The sequence below is a fragment of the Anarhichas minor genome, unplaced genomic scaffold (assembly GCF_050575085.1).
Source record: "Anarhichas minor isolate MPS153535 unplaced genomic scaffold, ASM5057508v1 ptg000026l, whole genome shotgun sequence".
NCBI lineage: Eukaryota > Metazoa > Chordata > Actinopteri > Perciformes > Anarhichadidae > Anarhichas > Anarhichas minor.
In genome coordinates, this window is record NW_027466472.1 from 12,080,587 (window position 1) to 12,105,430 (window position 24,844).

General features: G+C 40.0%; 1 protein-coding gene across 1 annotated transcript; it reads right to left on the bottom strand.

Annotated features, from left to right (window-relative positions):
- Positions 1–13,562: 13,562 nt before the first annotated feature.
- Positions 13,563–22,981, bottom strand: mfsd1 (major facilitator superfamily domain containing 1). Its single transcript, XM_076099905.1, has 15 exons — positions 22,480–22,981; positions 22,251–22,303; positions 21,889–22,001; positions 21,730–21,772; positions 21,517–21,584; positions 21,127–21,235; positions 20,857–20,959; positions 20,258–20,356; positions 19,522–19,633; positions 18,550–18,606; positions 18,078–18,234; positions 17,497–17,594; positions 17,256–17,368; positions 17,077–17,124; positions 13,563–16,849 (listed from the first exon to the last, which is right to left on the bottom strand). Exons 1-15 carry the CDS (start codon positions 22,646–22,648, stop codon positions 16,779–16,781), a joined length of 1,413 nt encoding a protein of 470 aa, XP_075956020.1. The 5' UTR covers positions 22,649–22,981; the 3' UTR covers positions 13,563–16,778.
- Between the last annotated feature and the right edge of the window lie 1,863 nt (positions 22,982–24,844).

A 24,844-nucleotide genomic window follows, 5' to 3' on the forward strand; every position in this document is an offset into this window, starting at 1 on the left:
CGAGTGGAAAGTAATAAATAGACATTTATTTAAAGTACCAATAACTAAACACTAACAATCAAAACAATGCAGCAGTGCACAGGTATGCACACACACACTGCAACCCTGTCTCCTAAAAATTACGTTCCCCCAAAACTAAAATGCTACGTCAAACACAAACGTAATCAGGGAGAAAATACGTTTATGGTCAAACGTAATTGAGAATGCATTCTAGTTTTGGGGGAACGTAATTTTTAGGAGACAGGACTGACCAGCTCATATCCCCAAACTGGTAAAACATGCTGTGCAGACCCACATGCAAAAGCTTTTGGAAAGTGCTTGCATTTGTGTGTGTGTGAGTGTGTGTGTGTGTGTGTGTGTGTGTGTGTGTGTGTGTGCATCCAGCCTTGAGAAATACCAGTGTTCACCCTGAACACTCCAAAGAAAAAGTTAGTAAAAGAGATTTTATACACTTTCGAAAATGTGTGTTTAATTAGATGTCGTTGTTCCATTAATAATCTTGTATCAAATGTGATTAGGTTCTACAAAAAGACATTTTTTGAACCGTTCTGTCTTTGATTGTACAATAGATCTTCTGTAATTTCTCCATCGTGTCATTTCTTGTAGACAGCTCAATAACAGGTAACACTTGGTAATTTAACACAAGCATTGTCAGTTAAGCAAAGACCGCCATAGTGCAGATGAGCGACCGGTGAGGAGCGCAGCAGGATTCTGGCTGTATGACAGTGTGATCATTTGAATGTGCAATCACACACAACGGTCTTCTTACACGTGCTGGCCTCTAAAGAGCAACTTAACACCACAATGGAAAGCAGAGTTCTACTCTCTGTGGTTCAACTCCATTTAGCCAATGCCCCACATCACTTATAGGTATTCTCAGGAAGTGTGCTCTTTTGCACCTGTAACCAGCAAACAGTGATGTCACAGTGTACGGACACATCCTAGAGTACACTTCTACATCACCGCAACAAAGTGGGAAGTTGAACTTTGGGAGGTCATAAAAATCATGATTTTAAGTTACTCTTAACATTTTGATAACATTTTCCCAACTGAGGTAGTGAGTATGAGCCACAGTCTGTGATAAGAACACAGGGAGACAAATGTTTTACTACATCACTGGAATGGTGAGGGTTAAACACAGTGCATACAATGTACAACTGATATGTGCTAAAAATATGATAAGAAGAACCGGAGGCACTGACTGACGAGACAATGTTCTGGGTGTATTACTTAAGTGATGTAAAGATATGTGAGGACCACTAGAGGGAAGTGAGTGTGTGTGTGTGTGTGTGTGTGTGTGTGTGTGTGTGTGTGTGTGTGTGTGTGTGTGTGTGGTGTGAGGTGGCCCTGATGCAATACTCACTGTCCCAGTCCAATAAAGGGGAACATGGCAACATAGTAGCACACACAAATGATGAAGATGAGCCACAGGTGGAAGGGGAAGTCTTTCACGTCTGTCAGCTTAATCACCTCACCTAATATACAAGATGAACACACGTGCAGATCAGCAGGCAGCACAAACAGGTCTGGAGGGTAGAGAGCATCCGTCAGAGGTCTCAACAATCTGTGACGACCCCTCCCTTCCACCAGGGGTCTGTGTCCTGTTTCCTGTCAGTTTGTCTTTCAGGATGTTGATCGGCCACTGATGGGTGATCCCTGAGCCTGGTTTGGTGCCAGCTATAAAGGCTGCCCCTCTTCTTTGGCTGGTGCTCCTCTCCTCTCTGATTCTTCTTCACTGACACGGCTGCTGCTTTGTTTTGATTGTTAGTTTGTTTAGTTATTGGTACTTTAAATAAATGTCTATTTATTACTTTCCACTCGTCTTGTCTCCCTGTTGTTGCAGCCTTGGAGCCGGGTTGTGACAAATCCATAAGTGACTTTTATCATGAGTCAGTGGGTGCTAATAACAATGTGCCAACACAGTCTATATGCGGTGTTTAATAATGAATTTATTATTTCATACATAAGAATATTTGCAACATTCAACATGTAACAGTCACTGACTTGATCTTTCTATTTGTACTTATTGTAACCTATAAAATCTGAGGAATTGGCAAAATGAACTAACTGACACTGTAAATACTGAGCCTGCAATGATACTGAGGCCAGAAGTGAAACATTTGGGGGAATCGCTGCCCTCCGTCGTTTACAGAGGGTCAGAGTCTCTAAAAAAAAGACCATAAAACAGCATCTGCATCATAAAGCATCATCCAATTGTATACTATATGATACAATCTCCTGGAAAACTAAATATTAATATTGTGTGGTTTCTATAAAGAGGCCACAGGTGTGGAGCAAATAGAAGATAATTGAAGAGGGGTCCAAATATAACCTCCATGGTGGTAACAATACAAGAAACACCCAGAACAGCAGTCAATCATGTGAAGGTTTTAAAGATTTTTAAAAAAGTGTGACAATTTCTTGTTCAAACAGGAACAATGTGGAGAAGCAGACAGCTGAATGAAGGGCATCATTTCAGGACACTCCTGTGGGCAAGTGATGACAGATGGGTCGAGCAGTTTTCTGGGAGCTGAGAGTAGAGAGGACAAGAAAGATGGTGAATAAGGTGGAAGAAAGACTACAGATGAAGTGGAAGAGTTGCTTGTGTTTAATTATACAGTTTAGCTTTAACAAACCCCTCTGGACTTTCTTAAAATAAAAAAAAAACTAAACAACTAATGTATTGCCAGTGTCAGTGTGCATATTTTCCTCCTGCTTTTCCGATGGACACCCTTCAGTCTTGATCCAGCTTGACTTAGCGATATATGCCGGATGGGGCTTTACCCTCTCTTGTTAAGGCTGTCACTCTTCAGCTGTGTTGACTCATAACAATCAACAGTTCCATAAACCCTTTTGTCAAATGCTTAAATCAGAAAGAAATGGAATTGAAGGACTTATCCGTAACCCCATGAATCTAACATAATTTCACTGCAAAGCAACTAAACTATGTGAAAGGAGGTTAGTGTATAATATTCTGTATATGCTCATGATAAAAGAGGATGACGAAGAGGAAGAGAAAGAAGATGGTGAGAAAGAAGATGGTGAGAAAGAAGATAAAGTCACAGAGGGAGGGAAAGAAAGAGAAGTAGGTAGAGAGAGAACGGGAACGAACAGGAAGAGAACATGATCATCATAACTGCTCCCACCATCTGTTCTAAACACACCAAATCATAACTTGTTAATAAATTCCTAATACGATGGGCAGAGTTGTTGAGTAAAACTTCATGACAAAATGGATTTGCTGTTCATTGGCAGTTTTATTGCTTTTTACTGTTGGTTGATTTCTTACAATACAAGACAATGATTTCATAATCACAAGAAAGAAAAGAGAATACAAAGACTGATAAAGCACATAATGGGCCTTTTTCCACAAGACGTTTTGGCATGGTAGAAGCAGAAGCTTAAATAATAGAATAAACTATGGCTGAGCTCCATTACGCTTCACAGGCTTCAGGGTCCTGGTGTAGAACAGATCCATCATCGATTAAGCTTTGCTTTTCCTACAAGTCTAAACGTTTAATGCAAAAAAGACCTATTACACTTCCTCCACCTGGCAAAATAAGAATAAAATATAACATGAAAGAAAAATCTGACAAAAATTCAAATGATCACAATTTGAATGTTGTCTCTTCTTATCCATCGCAGTGTTTGCTGTAGAGTCTACGAAGCGCTGTCGGGCCTTCCTAGCATGGGCACAAGAACCGGACTTCGTAGTCATGGCACGTCTCAGAGTCCTGCTGATGATTGAGGCAAACGAGTCCCTTGGTTGGACTCAAGCTGAAATATGATTCCAAGCAGTAAATGAATCAATATACAATTTAAAGCAAGGAAACCATATTGAAATAGAACAAGAACTTCATTTTAGTGATGCACAATGTTGAAGACATAAATTATTGTTGATCTATGTTAAAAACATGATCTAGCTAATGAAAGTACTGCTGGGCAAATACAAATGAAATATATCTATCATTTCTCATTTTGTTCGTGATGCCAGGTGTAGGTTCTTTTCAAATTAAAAATATCTTAGCCAACAAAATTAAAAGAACGTAACCATGAATAAGGAAGACCAATAAATTGGGTTATAATTGTTTGTTACTCTCCAGAACACAAAGCATGTTATCTCAAATAAAGCTGTTAGCACCAGAATAAAGTAAGGCTCAGCTACAACCTTTAGACATTATGTGCCTATTAGCCTTTCCTCGTGGGGTTCATTAAAATTACATCTTATCTAATGTAAATGTGCATCTAGTTCCTATTCACTGTTTAAGCAGCAGCTCCAGGTACTACATCTTGATGTTTTAATTGAATTACATTTTTTAATTTATGATACTATATTGATCCCGTTAAGGGGGAAATTTGTCTCTGCATTTGACCCATCCCTGTAAGTTTTAATGTTGAGAAGTATGGATTTATTATTTGGTGGTTGTTAGCAACATTTTAAAGTATTTCCCTATAAGTCAACTTACAAAGAGAAGACATCTCCTGTGAGGGCGGCTGCGGTATTTGTGTCAGAGGTACGAGCCTCAAAATCCAGAGGAATATCACAGATTTCTCCTGGGTATTCTCTCTTCAGGTGTCTCAAATGCTCCACGTCTCCACGTCCACTGGGGTCATCTCCGTTATACCAGCCTGTCCAGCAAACTGGACCAAGGTTTTTGAATTTAGACAAATTATCAACAAGACATTTGACATCTTTCAGTAATTGCACATGTTGTGATCGGTCAAATTAAAAGAGAGATGAAATAAATGTAAAAACAAAAAGGTAGAATCTGCTTATGAATATGGGTGGGATAGTATTAAGGCCATGGAGAATGGAGTTATAAAAAACAAAACAATGAATGACCTTTCTATCCAAAGCGAATCAATTAATGGTTTGGTCTGTACATTAAATATCAGGATTGACACTGAAAATAATCTCTTACCAGGCGTTGGAGGTGGCATAGCCCAGCTGCTTGCTGGTAAAGGAAATTTAAGAAATACAGAGTTTACTGTGACAGTGCATATTTCTGTTTATAGAATAGTCAACATGTGTACATTTGATCTTGACCATTACAGTGATTAAGATGAGCCTACCAAAGCAGAATCCGGCCAAAATGGCAACACTTAACTATTAAAGAAAACAAGAGGGTTACAATCACAGAATATAGCATACTGCATACAGAACATGTAAATCTGCATTGACAAAAAAGAAAAACATAATACATTACCAATTTCATCATGATGGTAGATACGGGACCTTCAAACCTGTAAGGAAAGTTGTTTACATTTAGGATATGAATAGAATTTTGCATCATCAAAATAAGTTCAAAAATAAGTTTTAAATACATTTTCATTAAACATTAAGTCAACATTTTTTTAAATGACACTTTATAAAGACACATTGTTCAATAAGAGTATCTTTGAAATTAGAATACATTCTAAAACTTAAGTTCAGAAGAGACACTACGTTACCTTTCTCTGCAGAAACAAGAGTCTTCACCACAATACCTCTCAGCTGAACAGCTTGGTTTTATAGAACCTCAATGTGGGTTAACAAGCCTCTCCTGTTTCCCCTGTTTCTCCTGTTTCTTCTGTTTCTCCTGTTTCTCCTGTTTCTTCTGTTTCTTCTGTTTCTCCTGTTTCTCCTGTTTCTCCTGTTTCTCCTGTTTCTTCTGTTTGTCCTGTTTCTCCTGTTTCTCCACTCAGACGTGGTTTTGGAAGCTATTACTATACTGTGACTGGTAAACCCTCACACTCACTGGAATTACGTGCTGCAGACCTCACCCACAGAAAGCATTACACAATGCCCCATTCAAAAGACTGAGAAAGATTGTGGTAGTGGGCATGATCTGTGCTCAGGGGAGAGATGTGTGGGAGTAGTCCAGGGGAACAGTGCCTGGTTGAGTTTAATTGGCACAGCTGTTAATTGTTGTTATCCTTCACCCTGTTGATCAGTAGTAGGCTGGAGCTCTGGTGGCTGTGGCACACAATAAGGTCAGAGAGACAGTAACACCAGCCTGTCATAGTCTGACTGTATTGTGGACGCTGGACTACGTGCGCTCTGAGGAGCCGGGCATCATGAGAGAGCACTCGGAAGTTTGCATTGTTTTTGTTGAGACTGAATAAAGTAAATAAATGATAAAACAACAGTTGGAGACGAGATGTGCAACGCCACCATTCTTCTCTGGTCACTTTAATGCCTCTGTGTGTTGTGACCAGGGTCCCAGGCCTTAAATATATCATTATTATATTAGTCGTAATGTTTTGTTATTGTTCTGTTAATTTTTATGTTGATATTGTTTACTTTTGTGTTTGATACATTGGCAACATTGTTTTTTTACTAACTTTAATGCCAATAAAGTCACATAGAATTAAACTGCATTGAACTGAACTGAATTGAGAGAGATAGGTGGATGGATGAATATCATATTTCAAAATTCTCTGATTGCAGCATTTTAACTTTGTTACCTTTAAAAGAGCACAGAATATGCGTTGGGGCGTCCACCAGCTCATATCCCCAAACTGGTAAAACATGCTGTGCAGGCCCACATGCAAAAGCTTTTGTAAAGTGCTTGCATTTGTGTGCGTGTGTGTGTGTGTGTGTGTGTGTGTGTGTGTGTATGTGTCTGTGTGTCTGTGTGTGTGTGTGTGTGTGTGCATACCTGTGCACCCAGCCTTGAGAAGTACCAGTTGCGTAAGACAAAAGCAGACATGGGTGCTTGTCTAGCGAGGTCACCCTCTAAATTTACTCTGTTGCCTTTCAATCCTGCAGGAATAATAATGTCTCCATCTTTATCATTTCTACAGCCAATACCAACACTATAATATTAAAAATAACCCAAAGGATGAATCAGTCACAGCCTGTTGTAAAGGGCTGATAAGAAAACATATTACTATCGGTGTTGGAGGGGAGAAGAAAACACTGCAGAAAAAAAAGTTAGTAAAAGAGATTTTATAGGCTTTAAAAAATGTGTTTAATTAGATGTCATTGTTCCATTAATAATCTTGTATCAAATGTGATTAGGTTCTACAAAAAGACATTTTTTTTAACCGTTCTGTCTTTGATTGTACAATAGATCTTCTGTAATTTCTCAGTCGTGTCATTTCTTGTAGACAGCTCAATAACAGGTAACACTTGGTAATTTAACACAAGCATTGTCAGTTAAGCAAAGACCACCATAGTGCAGATGAGCGACCGGTGAGGAGCGCAGCAGGATTCTGGCTGTATGACAGTGTGATCATTTGAATGTGCAATCACACACAACGGTCTTCTTACACGTGCTGGCCTCTAAAGAGCAACTTAACACCACAATGGAAAGCAGAGTTCTACTCTCTGTGGTTCAACTCCATTTAGCCAATGCCCCACATCACTTATAGGTATTCTCAGGAAGTGTGCTCTTTTGCACCTGTAACCAGCAAACAGTGATGTCACAGTGTACGGACACATCCTAGAGTACACTTCTACATCACCGCAACAAAGTGGGAAGTTGAACTTTGGGAGGTCATAAAAATCATGATTTTAAGTTACTCTTAACATTTTGATAACATTTTCCCAACTGAGGTAGTGAGTATGAGCCACAGTCTGTGATAAGAACACAGGGAGACAAATGTTTTACTACATCACTGGAATGGTGAGGGTTAAACACAGTGCATACAATGTACAACTGATATGTGCTAAAAATATGATTAGAAGAACCGGAGGCACTGACTGACGAGACAATGTTCTGGGTGTATTACTTAAGTGATGTAAAGATATGTGAGGACCACTAGAGGGAAGTGAGTTTGTGAGTGTGTGTGTGTGTGTGTGTATGTGTGTGTGTGTGTGTGTGTAAGTGTGAGGTGGCCCTGATGCAATACTCACTGTCCCAGTCCAATAAAGGGGAACATAGCAACATAGTAGCACACACAAATGATGAAGATGAGCCACAGGTGGAAGGGGAAGTCTTTCACGTCTGTCAGCTTAATCACCTCACCTAATATACAAGATGAACACACGTGCAGATCAGCAGGCAGCACAAACAGGTCTGGAGGGTAGAGAGCATCCGTCAGAGGTCTCAACAATCTGTGACGACCCCTCCCTTCCACCAGGGGTCTGTGTCCTGTTTCCTGTCAGTTTGTCTTTCAGGATGTTGATCGGCCACTGATGGGTGATCCCTGAGCCTGGTTTGGTGCCAGCTATAAAGGCTGCCCCTCTTCTTTGGCTGGTGCTCCTCTCCTCTCTGATTCTTCTTCACTGACACGGCTGCTGCTTTGTTTTGATTGTTTGCTTGTTTAGTTATTGGTACTTTAAATAAATGTCTATTTATTACTTTCCACTCGTCTTGTCTCCCTGTTGTTGCAGCCTTGGAGCCGGGTTGTGACAAATCCATAAGTGACTTTTATCATGAGTCAGTGGGTGCTAATAACAATGTGCCAACACAGTCTATATGCGCTGTTTAATAATGAATTTATTATTTCATACATAATATTTGTAACATTCAACATGTAACAGTCACTGACTTGATCTTTCTATTTTTACTTATTGCAACCTATAAAATCTGAGGAATTGGCAAAATGAACTAACTGACACTGTAAATACTGAGCCTGCAATGATACTGTGGCCAGAAGTGACAAACATTTGGGGGAATCGCTGCCCTCCGTCGTTTGCAGAGGGTCAGAGTCTCTAAAAAAAGACCATAAAACAGCATCTGCATCATAAAGCATCATACTATTGTATACTATATGATACAATCTCCTGGAAAACTAAATATTAATATTGTGTGGTTTCTATAAAGAGGCCACAGGTGTGGAGCAAATAGAAGATAATTGAAGAGGGGTCCAAATATAACCTCCATGGTGGTAACAATACAAGAAACACCCAGAACAGCAGTCAGTCATGTGAATGTTAAAACACCTAAAGATTTTTTAAAAGTGTGACAATTTCTTGTTCAAACAGGAACAATGTGGAGAAGCAGACAGCTGAATGAAGGGCATCATTTCAGGACACTCCTGTGGGCAAGTGATGACAGATGGGTCGAGCAGTTTTCTGGGAGCTGAGAGTAGAGAGGACAAGAAAGATGGTGAATAAGGTGGAAGAAAGACTACAGATGAAGTGGAAGAGTTACTTTAATTATAAAGTGTAGCTTTAACAAACCCCTCTGGACTTTCTTAAAAAAAAAAAACTAAACAACTAATGTATTGCCAGTGTCAGTGTGCATATTTTCCTCCTGCTTTTCCGATGGACACCCTTCAGTCTTGATCCAGTTGACTTAGTGATATATGCCGGATGGGGCTTTACCCTCTCTTGTTAAGGCTGTCACTCTTCAGCTGTGTTGACTCATAACAATGAACAGTTCCATAAACCCTTTTGTCAAATGCTTAAATTTTGTCAAATCAGAAAGAAATGGAATTGAAGGACTTATCCGTAACCCCTTGAATCTAACATAATTTCACTGCAAAGCAACTAAACTATGTGAAAGGAGGTTAATGTACAATATTCTGTATATGCTCATGATAATAGAGGATGACGAAGAGGAAGAGAAAGAAGATGGTGAGAAAGAAGATAAAGTCACAGAGGGAGGGAAAGAAAGAGAAGTAGGTAGAGAGAGAACGGGAACAAACGGGAAGAGAACATGAGCTTGGTTCCCTGTGTGGCACAGTATTTCACTTCATCATCCCCTGGTCTATAAATAGACCTTCACAGCCATGGAATATTGGTATGTTAATGGAACACCATAATGTGCTGAACTTCAACACTTTGGTTGTACTTCTGTTCAGTTCAGATTTCATTTTACTTATTTTTTTTATTACTTATTTACTTAAGAGGGAAATTCCCCCAGCTTCAGTTCACTCCTTCCCTCCTCTTCCATGTCTTTTCTTTTGCCTACTGAAACATGGTCTTACTGGAAGACAGACGAGCATACTTTAAGCGGAATTCCACTAAAGGGCACAAATATCGATGCAGTGCAAGCATTAGCGAAACACCCAAAGTACACAAGGTTTTAACACAGCAGATGGTGGAAATGTTTGCTTATTTAAAGTATTTACAGTTATAACTGTGCCTGTTAGTGCACGGGTGTGTTGATAAGAAATACAGATTCACTGACATACTGTATGTTTTTCTTACATCTAACATTAGTGTTGCACTGCTATACATCCTACTGTCTGTATATCATAACTGCTCCCACCATCTGTTCTAAACACACCAAATCATAACTTGTTAATAAATTCCTAATAAGATGGGCAGAGTTGTTGAGTAAAACTTCATGACAAAATGGATTTGCTGTTCATTGGCAGTTTTATTGCTTTTTACTGTTGATTGATTTCTTACAATACAAGACAATGATTTCATAATCACTAGAAAGAAAAGAGAATACATAGACTGATAAATCACATAATGGGCCTTTTTCCACAAGACGTTTTGGCATGGTAGAAGCAGAAGCTTAAATAATAGAATAAACTATGGCTGAGCTCCATTACGCTTCACAGGCTTCAGGGTCCTGGTGTAGAACAGATCCATCATCGATTAAGCTTTGCTTTTCCTACAAGTCTAAACGTTTAATGCAAAAAAGGCCTATTACACTTCCTCCACCTGGCAAAATAAGAATAAAATATAACATGAAAGAAAAAACTGACAAAAATTCAAATGATCACAATTTGAACGTTGTCTCTTCTTATCCATCGCAGTGTTTGCTGTAGAGTCTACGAAGCGCTGTCGGGCCTTCCTAGCATGGGCACAAGAACCGGACTTCGTAGTCATGGCACGTCGTCCCAGGGACCTGCTGATGATTGAGGCAAACGAGTCCCTTGGTTGGACTCAAGCTGAAATATGATTCCAAGCAGTAAGTGAATCAATATACAATTTAAAGCAAGGAAACCATATTGAAATAAAACAAGAACTTCAATTTAGTGATGCAAAATGTTGAAGACATAAATTATTGTTGATCTATGTTAAAAACATGATCTAGCTTATGAAAGTACTGCTGGGCAAATACAAATGAAATATATCTATCATTTCTCATTTTGTTCGTGATGCCAGGTGTAGGTTCTTTTCAAATTAAAAATATCTTAGATAGGCAACAAAATTAAAAGAACGTAACCATGAATAAGGAAGACCAATAAATTGGGTTATAATTGTTTGTTACTCTCCAGAACACAAAGCATGTTATCTCAAATAAAGCTGTTAGCACCAGAATAAAGTAAGGCTCAGCTACAACCTTTAGACATTATGTGCCTATTAGCCTTTCCTCGTGGGGTTCATTAAAATGACATCTTATCTAATGTAAATGTGCATCTAGTTCCTATTCACTGTTTAAGCAGCAGCTCCAGGTACTACATCTTGATGTTTTAATTGAATTACATTTTTTAATTTATGATACTATATTGATCCCGTTAAGGGGGAAATTTGTCTCTGCATTTGACCCATCCCTGTAAGTTTTAATGTTGAGAAGTATGGATTTATTATTTGGTGGTTGTTAGCAACATTTTAAAGTATTTCCCTATAAGTCAACTTACAAAGAGAAGACATCTCCTGTGAGGGCGGCTGCGGTATTTGTGTCAGAGGTACGAGCCTCAAAATCCAGAGGAATATCACAGATTTCTCCTGGGTTTTCAAACTTCAGGATTGTCAAATGCTCCGAGTCTCCACGTCCACTGGGGTCATCTCCGTTATACCAGCCTGTCCAGCAAACTGGACCAAGGTTTTTGAATTTAGACAAATTATCAACAAGACATTTGACATCTTTCAGTAATTGCACATGTTGTGATCGGTCAAATTAAAAGAGAGATGAAATAAATGTAAAAACAAAAAGGTAGAATCTGCTTTTGAATATGGGTGGGATAGTATTAAGGCCATGGAGAATGGAGTTATAAAAAACAAAACAATGAATGACCTTTCTATACAAAGCGAAACAATTAATGGTTTGGTCTGTACATTAAATATCAGGATTGACACTGAAAATAATCTCTTACCAGGCGTTGGAGGTGGCATAGCCCAGCTGCTTGCTGGTAAAGGAAATTTAAGAAAAACAGAGTTTACTGTGACAGTGCATATTTCTGATTATAGAATAGTCAACATGTGTACATTTGATCTTGACCATTACAGTGATTAAGATGAGCCTACCAAAGCAGAATCCGGCCAAAATGGCAACACTTAACTATTAAAGAAAACAAGAGGGTTACAATCACAGAATATAGCATACTGCATACAGAACATGTAAATCTGCATTGACAAAAACCAAATACATAATACATTACCAATTTCATCATGATGGTAGATACGGGACCTTCAAACCTGTAAGGAAAGTTGTTTACATTTAGGATATGAATACAATTTTGCATCATCAAAATAAGTTCTCAAGAGGTGGATGAAATAACATGAATATTCATTGACATTTACAATGTTTCACATTTTTACTCTTTATTTAACATCTCAGTTTTAAATAGATTTTTATTTAAACATAAAGTCACATTTTTAAAAATTCAGAAGAGACACTACGTTACCTTTCTCTGCAGAAACAAGAGTCTTCACCACAATACCTCTCAGCTGAACAGCTTGGTTTTATAGAACCTCAATGTGGGTTAACAAGCCTCTCCTGTTTCTCCTGTTTCTCCTGTTTCCTCTGTTTCTCCTGTTTCTCCTGTTTCTCCTGTTTCTTCTGTTTGTCCTGTTTCTCCTGTTTCTTCTGTTTCTTCTGTTTCTCCTGTTTCTTCTGTTTCTTCTGTTTGTCCTGTTTCTCCTGTTTCTCCTGTTTCCTCTGTTTCTCCTGTTTCTCCTGTTTCTTCTGTTTCTTCTGTTTGTCCTGTTTCTCCTGTTTCTTCTGTTTCTTCTGTTTCTTCTGGTTAGACCTCCGAACCAGCCGTGGGGAAGGAGCTCTTTACATTCAGCTGAATTAGACAGTTTTACAGAAGTTAACAGTAAAGTTGCCAGTTGTAAAACCATAACACTAATCAACATAGTAACAGATAGATTAACAATAAATAAATAAAAAAACATCCTATTTCAAAATTCTCTGATCGCAGTATTTCAGCTTCATCACCGTATAACCAGCTGAGCAGCTCAATAGAACACACAGAATGTGTGTTGGGAGGTCCACCAGATCATATTCACAAACTGGTAAAACATGTTGTGAAGGCCCACATGCTCACAAAAGTTTTTGGAAACTGCCTGTATGCATTTGTGAGTGTGTGTGAGAAAGAGAGCTTCTAAAATGTTATGAAATAAAGAACATTTATTTAGACTTATTCAACTCTGTAATCTCAGATTTCAAAGAGTTTAACGAGCCCTTAAGGGTCACTTCTTAAAGTCACTTCTGGCCACAGTATCATTGCAGGCTCAGTATTTACAGTGTCAGTTAGTTCCTTTTGCCAATTCCTCAGGTTTTATAGGTTGCAATAAGTAAAAATAGAAAGATCAAGTCAGTGACTGTTACATGTTGAATGTTGCAAATATTCTTATGTATGAAATAATAAATTCATTATTAAACAGCGCATATAGACTGTGTTGGCACATTGTTATTAGCACCCACTGACTCATGATAAAAGTCACTTATGGATTTGTCACAACCCGGCTCCAAGGCTGCAACAACAGGGAGACAAGACGAGTGGAAAGTAATAAATAGACATTTATTTAAAGTACCAATAACTAAACACTAACAATCAAAACAAAGCAGCAGTGCACAGGTATGCACACACACACTGCAACCCTGTCTCCTAAAAATTACGTTCCCCCAAAACTAAAATGCTACGTCAAACACAAACGTAATCAGGGAGAAAATACGTTTATGGTCAAACGTAATTGAGAATGCATTCTAGTTTTGGGGGAACGTAATTTTTAGGAGACAGGACTGACCAGCTCATATCCCCAAACTGGTAAAACATGCTGTGCAGACCCACATGCAAAAGCTTTTGGAAAGTGCTTGCATTTGTGTGTGAGTGTGTGTGTGTGTGTGTGTGTGTGTGTGTGTGTGTGTGTGTGTGTGCATCCAGCCTTGAGAAATACCAGTGTTCACCCTGAACACTCCAAAGAAAAAGTTAGTAAAAGAGATTTTATACACTTTCGAAAATGTGTGTTTAATTAGATGTCATTGTTCCATTAATAATCTTGTATCAAATGTGATTAGGTTCTACAAAAAGACATTTTTTGAACCGTTCTGTCTTTGATTGTACAATAGATCTTCTGTAATTTCTCCATCATGTCATTTCTTGTAGACAGCTCAATAACAGGTAACACTTGGTAATTTAACACAAGCATTGTCAGTTAAGCAAAGACCACCATAGTGCAGATGAGCGACCGGTGAGGAGCGCAGCAGGATTCTGGCTGTATGACAGTGTGATCATTTGAATGTGCAATCACACACAACGGTCTTCTTACACGTGCTGGCCTCTAAAGAGCAACTTAACACCACAATGGAAAGCAGAGTTCTACTCTCTGTGGTTCAACTCCATTTAGCCAATGCCCCACATCACTTATAGGTATTCTCAGGAAGTGTGCTCTTTTGCACCTGTAACCAGCAAACAGTGATGTCACAGTGTACGGACACATCCTAGAGTACACTTCTACATCACCGCAACAAAGTGGGAAGTTGAACTTGATTTTCAGGGGGTGTTAAGTTACTCTTAACATTTTGATGACATTGTCCCACCTGAGGTAGTGAGTATGAGCCAGAGTCCGCGATAAGAACACAGGGAGACAAATGTTTTACTACATCACTGGGATGGTGAGGGTTAAACAGTGCATTCATTTTTCGTCTCACCGTCCAGATGAAGCAAGCGACAACTTGGGGGCAGTGCTTACAACAAGTTAATTACCTGAGCTTGATAAACGAGTAAAAGATAGTCTATAAAACATAATTCATAAGTGGAACTGATTCTTTAAAAAAGGTCACATTTTATAAAACAGTTTGTAAAAAGTTGAAACTGCTAATATCATTTCACAGGGAACTGCATTCTAAAGCCTTTCTACATTTCTTATCTTTTTTATCATTATCGTAATGTACCATTTCATGACGCAACATAAAATACATTTTTATGCACCCCCAAAACCAGCGAAGAGCAGATAAAGGAATTAAGAAATAAAAGAATTAAGCAATAAAGACTTAAAAAATAAAGAGCTATGCTCTTTATTTGACATTTTGCACCATAGAAGGTCAATGACGCATATAATTAAAATTGAATAAGTACTCACTAAGGAAAGCCCAGTAAGGAGGATTTTGGTTGGCAATTATTACGAATGCTGACAACTGATATGTACATCAACTGCTGAGTTCTCTGCAATACGGCAACGGAGCACTTCTGGAAACAATTTGTGAAAACAAACATATAAAAACATCCACAAAATTACCCTATTTACATTTAGAACAAGTAAATCAATAGATGAATCTTATATAGTGTGTTGAATTAGCGTGTCATAAAATCAAGCGCTATTTATCATCAATAGGCACCTTTCTACAGGATACGAGTCTCATCTTTTTGTTTAAAACATTTTGGAAACATCTTAACTTTCTTCAGTAACTGACGAGACTTTGACACGCACAGGCGGAGGGGAATAAAAACACACAGTGGAGAGTGAATATTGGAGGAGATGAAGCCAATATGAGAAACTGTGGAGTCCAAACTGAGATGTGTCATTTGTCAGTGTCCTGATAAGGACATAATAAGCTATTAGTACAAGGTTGGTTATGTAATAACCGGGACCAGGTGGTCAGATCTGATGGGAAGCGCCACAGGTGCCAGCACTGGGAGGAGTCTGTAGTGCAGTCCCGCCCAGTGGCAGTTGATTGACAGCTCTTGGGGGTGGCCTTCGTGTGTTCCCTTATAATCCTCATCTGGAAAATATCAGTCTGTATTTCCACACAGCATAAGCCATATACAACATAGGAACATAGGATTACACACATAAATGAATAGAGGGACAGAGATAGAGACAGAAACAGAGGTAGCATCAATTCCTGCTCACTGCGTTTACTCTCATGCCAATAATGAGAACAGAAAGTATTCGTGGCCACAGAGAGAATATGTGGTTTCGTTTTATCTGTCAAACACAAAATAAACCAACCACAGGTGGTGTGTTATGGACATGCGACCTAAATTAATGTACCCACTCGGTCTGCTGATGTTGCACGCGTTTCCTCCATCATATTGCAGACAAACAACAAGTCTTGTTTCAGGAACAAGTCTTGTTTCAAAGCAGCCCTGAGAATGAGTTCCCTTTTAGTTCACATTACTATTGTTTGCAATACGTTAGGTAGAACCATTAAATCGACCAGATGAGCCATAACAATAAATCGTTCTCTTTAAATTTGAATACTTGGAAATAGATCAACATTGACTGACGATGATAAACACACTGTAACTTATTAAAAGAAGGGCCATGAGCAGTTTTGCTGGAACAACCCCTCAAGAATAAATCAAAGCCCAATCAGGCAACATATCCATGAAAATGTAACTCATCAATTCTTTACACTCCTGAACCCTAAACCTAGGAGTTTTAATACAGTAAAAGGAAATGTGTAACAAATCACTTGACTGTAACTAGTTGAATCTTGTTCAATCTTTTAAATCATTTATCTTTATTTAGCCGGAGACACAGATTAGAACAGAATAAAAAAAAAAATCTACCAATTTCAGTAGATTGACTGCAGCAGGTTCAGCTAAGGACACATCTCGAGTCAATTAGTGCAGGAGCTCTCACAAGTGTTCCAAAATATGCCTGTACCACTTGCTTATACGAGTGGGTTGTTCATTACTTTTCTGAGATGCTGGTCTTAGTGTTGAGTAAGTGGGTGGAGATGCAGTGATGGAGGGTGAAGGGTCAGTGCTGCTCACTCCGAGTCTGAAGTGGCTTCTTTCTGGAGCTTGGCTCTGGCTGCGGCCGACAGGTTCAAATCTCCTCCTGGAGCAAGCGAGGGAGACGGAGAGATTAAGAAGCGAGTGAGACGGGTGGTACGGACAGGAGTTGGCTGAAGAGTGACAAAGTAAAGTGAAGAGACGCCGCGGGAGAAAAGGAAGAAGAGCGGTATGTATATTGGGGAAAAAACAAAACGTAAGACAGTACGGAGACAGGAAGCAGAGAGGAGTGACAGAAGGGACGAAGAGTTCAAGGTTTCAGTCTTCTCTTACCTCTGAGGTAATCCACAAAGTACAGCATCACCACTGCCATCAGTGCAACTGCAAGAAATAATGGGGGGGGGGGGAAGACAATGAGGAAAAGCACTGACATTGTCACTCAAAAGGTGCCTAACAGGAGCTGGAAAGGCTGCTATCTCAAAAACACACACAGACAGACAGAAAATACTGACAGCAGATGCAGATGCAGAAAAAGACTTCCAAAACCAGGTATCCTCTTGTGTCTAGGATGGCTCCTGCTCCCATGGCAATGAGCGCCAGGCCCAGGTTCTGGATGGACTGCATGCTGGTGGACGAAGGCAGACGATCAACCAGAGCGTTTAACAACACAACAATAATCAGTCATAACAAGTGTTTGTTTTAAGCGGGACTGTGTAGGAGATCAGTCATAACATTGCCAGTAGAGGTACATACAAGCCATAGGCTGTCCCCAGCTGATGCTCGGGTACCACAAAGGCCACCATGGGCCAAAGGGCACAGGCCAGAAGGGAGTAGGAGACACCCAGCAGGGACTGGAAAACAAGAGAAAACACACAGGCGGACATTGCTTTAAACAACTCAAGGCTGTCCCGGAATTCCTGGGTACGACAGAAAAATACATCCACTCCATTCTCAAAGCAACACCATGTGTTCAATTACAGATTTAACTCCCACTGCTATCCAGACAGATTTTAATACACTAGTACTTTTTAAATTAAATAGAAATAAAACCAGTGTTTTCATTTATTTATATGCAAACTATTACGTCTAACAAGGAAGGCTGTAAGTACACTCTACATTAAAACAAGTTAGGTGTCTACACAGCGGAGGACAGAAAATTCACAACTTTAAATTCACCTGTTTTTTTTTAAAGGAACTTGTATCCACACCCACCATTAACCTAACAGCTCCAGTGAACATCCTGACATTACAATTCCCTCATCCCACAGCTGTTTCTAAATGTACAAAACTAGATTGTGTTGGAGTATTCTGAGAGGGTTGCCGGGGGGCATTACCATGGCAATCCATGGGTTCCAGAAGGTGAAGGCCAGCATCATGTGAGCGACGAGTGTGCTGACCACGGCAATCATTACCCAAATCACATTCTTCCCCGTCTTATCAACCATGAAGCCCAGAAGTGGAGATGCAGGGGCTGAGATGATGTACACAATGCTGGGAAAGACGGAGAAGGGCCGGTCATTTCTTAAGGACTGGAATGTATAAATCTAAACGTCATACCGTAAAATTAGCTGCTTAACGACCGAAATCAAACTTAAGAAAATGTATCTGAAAAACAGCCAGTCTTTGTGTGTTATTTAGTTCACGTCGTGTGGGATTTTAGTAGTCTTCTAACATGTTCCCAGTATCAGGTAGCTGAACAAGTCATCCATTAGAATAAGAAAATGCAGCCCACAAAGGAAATGCATCAGCAGACTATAGTGGTGTCAGTGCCTTAAGGTAGATTGGTCTTAATGGACTGCGAGTTACCTGTTAACAGCTCTGGCTTCAGCTGGGGAGAAGTTGAATTTTTCAATGAAGAACACCCTGTAATAAAAGACAAGGTCACTGTACAGAGGGCTGCTCAGGCGTCATACCGATGTGACCACAACAGCAGGACGAATCGAGTGGACTCCTGGAGCAGGGCGCTCTCGGTCTTCCATACATTGTTTTTCTGCCCAATTTGCATAACAAGTGTTTGCTCTGTAAGCCCTCAGTGGACAAACCATGTCAGCCGCTAAGTGATTTGAGAGTGCCTTTCAGAGAAGGAAATGCAGGTTGTGACAGCTTCAAATCGGTTTCTTTCACTGCAAACCCATTTGTCAGACCTCTTTCCATGTCGGACTCCCTCCCCCTCTCTTGGTGGTTCGATGACAACGCGGCATTGTGAGCCTTTCCTCAGACACAGGCATCGTGCTGATTTAATGGAGGTTCTCCATTTCATCCATACCACACAATTTAAGCATGACACCATCTTGAGGCGAATACATTTTTTTCTTTTCAAGTAATTGTCAAGATATTGTCATCAAGCAGCACTAAACCAAAAATTGTGTTCCATCGTTTTATAATACAAAGCCCCTATTTTCAGAATTAGTATGTGATTAAAACATATCTCAGTTTTCTCTGTCAGAGTAAAGGTTTGTAGAGAAGCTACGATTACCGCCTCGTGGTTGTATCCCTCCGCCAAACACCGATGTTTGTATCCACGTCTGTCCAAAATGTCATCGCTTCATCCCATCAGACATTTGAGTTATGGCCAAAAACATGTTTTGTGAGCTCACAGTGACCAACACATTCTAATCACGTTATCCTTTAGTCCAGGTGGGCGCCTCTGCCAAATTTAAAGAAATTCCAATGTTCTGGGTGTATTACTTAAGTGATGTAAAGATGTGTGAGGACCACTAGAGGGACGTGAGTGTGTGTGTGTGTGTGTGTGTGAGGTGGCCCTGATGCAATACTCACTGTCCCAGTCCGATAAAGGGGAAAATAGCAACATAGTAGCACACGCAAATGATGAAGATGAGCCACAGGTGGAAGGGGAAGTCTTTCACGTCTGTCAGCTTGATCACCTCACCTAATATGCAAGATGAACACATGTGCAGATCAGCTTGTGAGCATTGTTTGCTCTCAACAACTGTAAAAGAAGAAGAAGAAGAAGAAGAAGAGTGGCTTCTCTGACAAAATTAGTTCGAAGGGGAAATTATACATAACATTGGGCCTCATGCAACAACCCTCTCTTATAGTTTCTTTACATTTTCTGTAAAGGGAAAACAAGAGAAGTCAACTCAAGATGCAGCCAATATTCTTAAGCATCCCAGCAGATCTTCCCATTAGAGGGAGACACACTCTACCTCTGAGGCGCAAGATCCTCCCACAGGTTTTTATAGTCTTAATTGGGATTAACAGGCACATAGTATTTCTTTAGCAAATTAATTGAATTACTATAATTACTCAAAACTAAAGATTAGATTTTTTTTTTACGTTACTCAATTTTAAAACTCATGTTCCCTGGCATTGGACAAACTGTTTGTAGTCTGCGAAGACAAGATGTTGAAACGTACATAAAAACAAAAACAAGAGGTACATCCACCGTAGAGTATGTCATGGTCCACACTGATTAAAGCATTCTTTAGTTATTGACAGACGAGGCCAAAGAGGAAAAACAAGAGATAAGAAAGACAATCTCAGAATGCATTACTTGTTTCGCCTTTTTCTTTGTGGAGGATTCTCTCTGCTCTTTTGTCAAGGAATCCCAACACCAAGGCACATATGAGTGAAAACAGGCAGGTCACACCAGCTGAGGAGGAAGAAAAGAAAGAAATGAAATACATATTGAAGAGACTTATACTCGGTGATTCGATTATCAAGGAGTTCAAATTAGGATGCCTGACGACTGCCGATTGATTCTATTGTTCATATGAATCTCAAATGTCACGTTGCCGGCTGCGGTGGAGACACTTTAAAAAGAAAGCGCACAACTGCATACTGTGCAAAAGCGGAAGCACTTTTAGCACAGCTAAGATGTCCCTCCAGATAAAACTATAGTGACACTTCTTCTAACTCATGTGACTCATCTGCAGCAGCACTTTTAGTTCTCCATACCACTTCTCCCTCGTCTCTGCTGGCCGTGTTACCCGAGATCATTAGTTACAGAGACGGGATCTAGTATCTCCAGCGGAGACAAGAGACGAAGCACACGTAACCCGAGTCTTCATGTTCAACACTTGCCAATTTAAAGTCTTCCCCTTCGAGTGATGCGCGTACCTCTGGGTAAAAGCAAAAGCGTACGATATTCACCTATCATGAGCGAAATGCCTAGCGTGGTGTATCCAGGAGAGCCGACCAGGTCTGCCACTTTGGTGTACACCCAGCCCATGATGTTCATGTTCACTGTGCTGCCCTTGAGACGAGAGAGAGGGGGGGGGGGGGGGGATGCACTCGACGCATTAATGACATGGGATTTTGTAAAGCAGGGCTCCTTCACTACAGCACAAAAACAAACAAAAAAGCATTAATATGTTATTTGAACGCATGTTTAACGTTATGCTGCATTGGTCGTGTCCTTACCAGGCGAGCCATGCTCAGCTGAAGGCCAAACACCAGATTGAGCTCTTTTCCTTTAAACCAGTTGACTGCATAGGTGTTCTGGGCCACGGCCAAGGACTCTCCTCCAATACTGCCCAGGAAAAGAAAACAGGGAGCGTCAGATACTTGATAGTACGAGGCCAACCTGAGGCTGAGATTTTCTTTTCTCTGTAGAAGGTCCTCGACTCATTTAGGGACACACTCGGCTGACTTTTGGACATTTAAATTCAGATTTTCTGAGACTGCTCTGGTGAAAGATACCGGATGGCATCATACTCGAGGGCGCAGAAAACTAGCCCCTGGTATGTAAAGTTGTTAGATTATGTTGGGAAATGAATAGCTTTTAACACAACGTTAAAATGACTTGCTCACCCAAACACGAAACGTCCAGCTTCCATCAGCCAGAAACGATTCAGTAAAGCTCCAGTAGCAAATATTACCTGTGCAGAGTAGAGGGGAAGTTCAATTACAACAAAGGAAATGATCCAGTTGTCATCACTTTTCTGTACCGATCGATTTCTATTTAGATAGATAATAAATAATAATATTTATTGAACAATAATCAAGATTTCAGAGTGAACCCACCTGTCCAACACAGACGAAGAGTGAAAAGATGATGGTCCCCAGCCTATAAAAAAAAAAACAAATTAAAGATGACGAGCACAAAAGCTACACAACTCTTTCACTTTCACTTATGCTGAATATACTTAAGTCAAAATGAACGCGACTTTTTGTCCTTGGTACCTGATGCCAAAAACTCGGTCGAGCAGGAAGCCCCCAAAGAAGCAGAGCACCACATTGGGCCACGAGTACCAGGCGTACAGCTGCATGAACTTTGCAGTGTTCAGGTTCAGGTCCTAGTAAATCCAGGGAGGGAAGCTCATCAGATTCTTGTCATTTCAACCATTAAAATATAGTTCTGAAGCACGGGTGTGTGTGTGTGTGTGTGTGTGTGTGTGTGGACAAATAAACCCCTCTAATGGCAGCAGGTTTATTTGACTGTTCTGGCTGGATTATTATGCAGATTTCACTCTTCGCACAGCTGTGCATAGTTATGTTGAATTTATGGTGAAAGATAAACGTTGCGTCTACAGAGGATGAACTACCTGGGTGACTTCAGATTGAAGAGCAGCCGGGTTGTCATAACAGAAGTAGCTTCCTGGAACAAATGAACTATAATTAAAAAACAGACGACAGAAACAATGCTACTGCATTTACACAACTGCACGTGCTGAGAAACGACACTGAACTGAATGTACTTTACAGAACTTATTCACACATCGCCACAATAACTAGTCAGCTTGGGGGGGAAGTTAAGGGCTCTTTACTGCTCACCGAATCCCAGGAGGCACATGAACATCAGGACAACCACTCGGTGCAGTATGTGGCTGGGGTCGCAGATGGCCCGCATCGGTCTGCCGGGTCCTCCGACTGTACGTCCGTCCGCGGACGACCCCTCGTCGCCATCTCCCAGCAGGCTCTGCCGCTCTTCATAATCCGCCATGATCGTTTGTTTGGGATTCGCTGGCGGGGAAAAAAAAGTTGTCGACGGGAGTGTGCAGGATGTAGATCGATCACATGATCCGGCAGGAAAGTCACGTGGATGTTAGCCGTGTAGCTTGTAGCATCAACGGTCAGCTGTTTTGGGTGGGCGCGAACGTGTGGGTGCCGACACGTTCAAACCATAGGCACAATCTCCACATTTAACGGAGTTTGAAGCGCGCTCCCGTAAAATCCGTGAGAGTTTTAGGATTGTCCCGCCGTCAAGTCATCGAGTGTTTGACGGTTCTCTCGCAGATATTGCGAGTCCTTCATGAACCCTTTCCGTAAGAACACATGTCTGCAGACTTTGTCCAGGCGAATTACCCACAATTCGTTGCATTGTGACGTTAAACACGGGGTTACCAGTGGAAGCATGGAGACGTAAACAAAGAGGACGGCACGTGGGTGTTACATTTGCTCGGAAACATTAAGGATTAAAGATGGAACATAAAAGCTTGAAATCAGAGGAACGGAAGCCGAGACTATACATAACAGATGTATTAATCAAACATTTAATTTAGTCATTGAAGACTATTTAAAATGACCTCTCATCTTGTGAGGAAAGAGCCTGGAAGAAGTTCAAATCAGGGAGTGCAAAGTATAAAATAAATACCCACAATTGTACACATATTTTGACGTTGTCACGGTACGTAATATGTTGCAGCAAAGGGCTGTATTTGTATTTGTATTTACACCATTTCAAGCCCTTTCAGTCTCTCACACGCAACCACTTACCAGGTGACACCAGTAAATCCCTGAGGATTCAGGGTTTATGGCTTTAGGGGGGACATTGTAATTGGACTGTAGACAGGCGGTTAGTCGTATCTTATGTCATGTACATTGAAAGGGCTAAGGTGCATTTCTTGACTTAGGTAAAGTTCGAAAGATATTAACAGATTCGGACTTCCCGGTTCAGTAAATCACTACGGTTACAGGGAGGTATCGTTTGTATTTTAGCAACGTTTCGTTAACGATGTATTGAACCGGGAAGTCCGAATCTGTCAATATCTTTCGAACTTTACCTAACCCATTTCTTGCAGAGGCGCATTGCATTTACCAGGAAAGTTAGTTTTAAAAATGACTTATCAGTATATTGTAGATTAGACTATATCGTATTATGATGAAGTACAAGGTAAAAGTACCTTTATCTCCTAATTCTGAGAAAAGTTTCTCAAAAAGGTTTATTTTTTACTTTTTTGTAAACGATTACACATTACCTTTGGAACAGAGAAAAGGGGATTTAGAAACATGAACAAAGTTTGATAAAGCCATCAGGTGCTGGCCAAAAATGAACAAACAAATATTTTCCACTGATGCTTATCGAGATCATAGTGCATACTAACACAGAAGTCTCTGGCAGAATTATTTTAATTTTAACCCCAAACATTATCGTTTCCTAAACCTAGCCAATTAGTTTATTGCCTAGACCTTAGGAGATTTCTTACAGAAAACTTCTTCTACGTGCAGCTGATCTAGGAAAAAGCCATATCTTCGCACTAGTCTAGATGCCAATCCACCAATTGCGAAAATCACAGCCCTTGGACTTATCCTGACCTTAACCATTCTAGGTCAGTGCCTGATCCTTAACTATTCAAGGTTAATGCCTATCCTTAACCATCTAGCATTGTGGGGTACCATCTAGACACACTTTGACAACGTTTAGCTTGCTTTAGGGCAGATAAACAGTTTTTATTTTATTTTAAAGCACAAAGGAAGAATTTATTCTGTCACCAACTTTGGTTACGTGTAATAAAATGAAATAAAAACCCACAGAGATGTTACCCAAAATGAAATGTATACACACATATATATATATATCTATATATATATATATATAGATATATACACCCCCCAGTGGCCAAAATTGATTATTGCATATTTTAAGACATGGCTGGTTTTTCTGTCCTCTTTGCCTTAAGAATGTAAAAGTCTTGCATGTTGTTGAGTTCTAGCTCTGTTTCTGAGTTAAACGATAAATATGTCTGCAATGACACAAAACCAACATTCCCCATTTCAAAGTCGTAGAGTAAATCAAGCCTTTTTCAATTTCATTATTTTCACTCACTGGAAGTTTGAACAATTGAACAATGTGTTAAAAAAAAAGTCCAAGCTTTAATAAGCTGCCTATAAGTAATTTCTCTGGGGCTTCGAGCCAAGA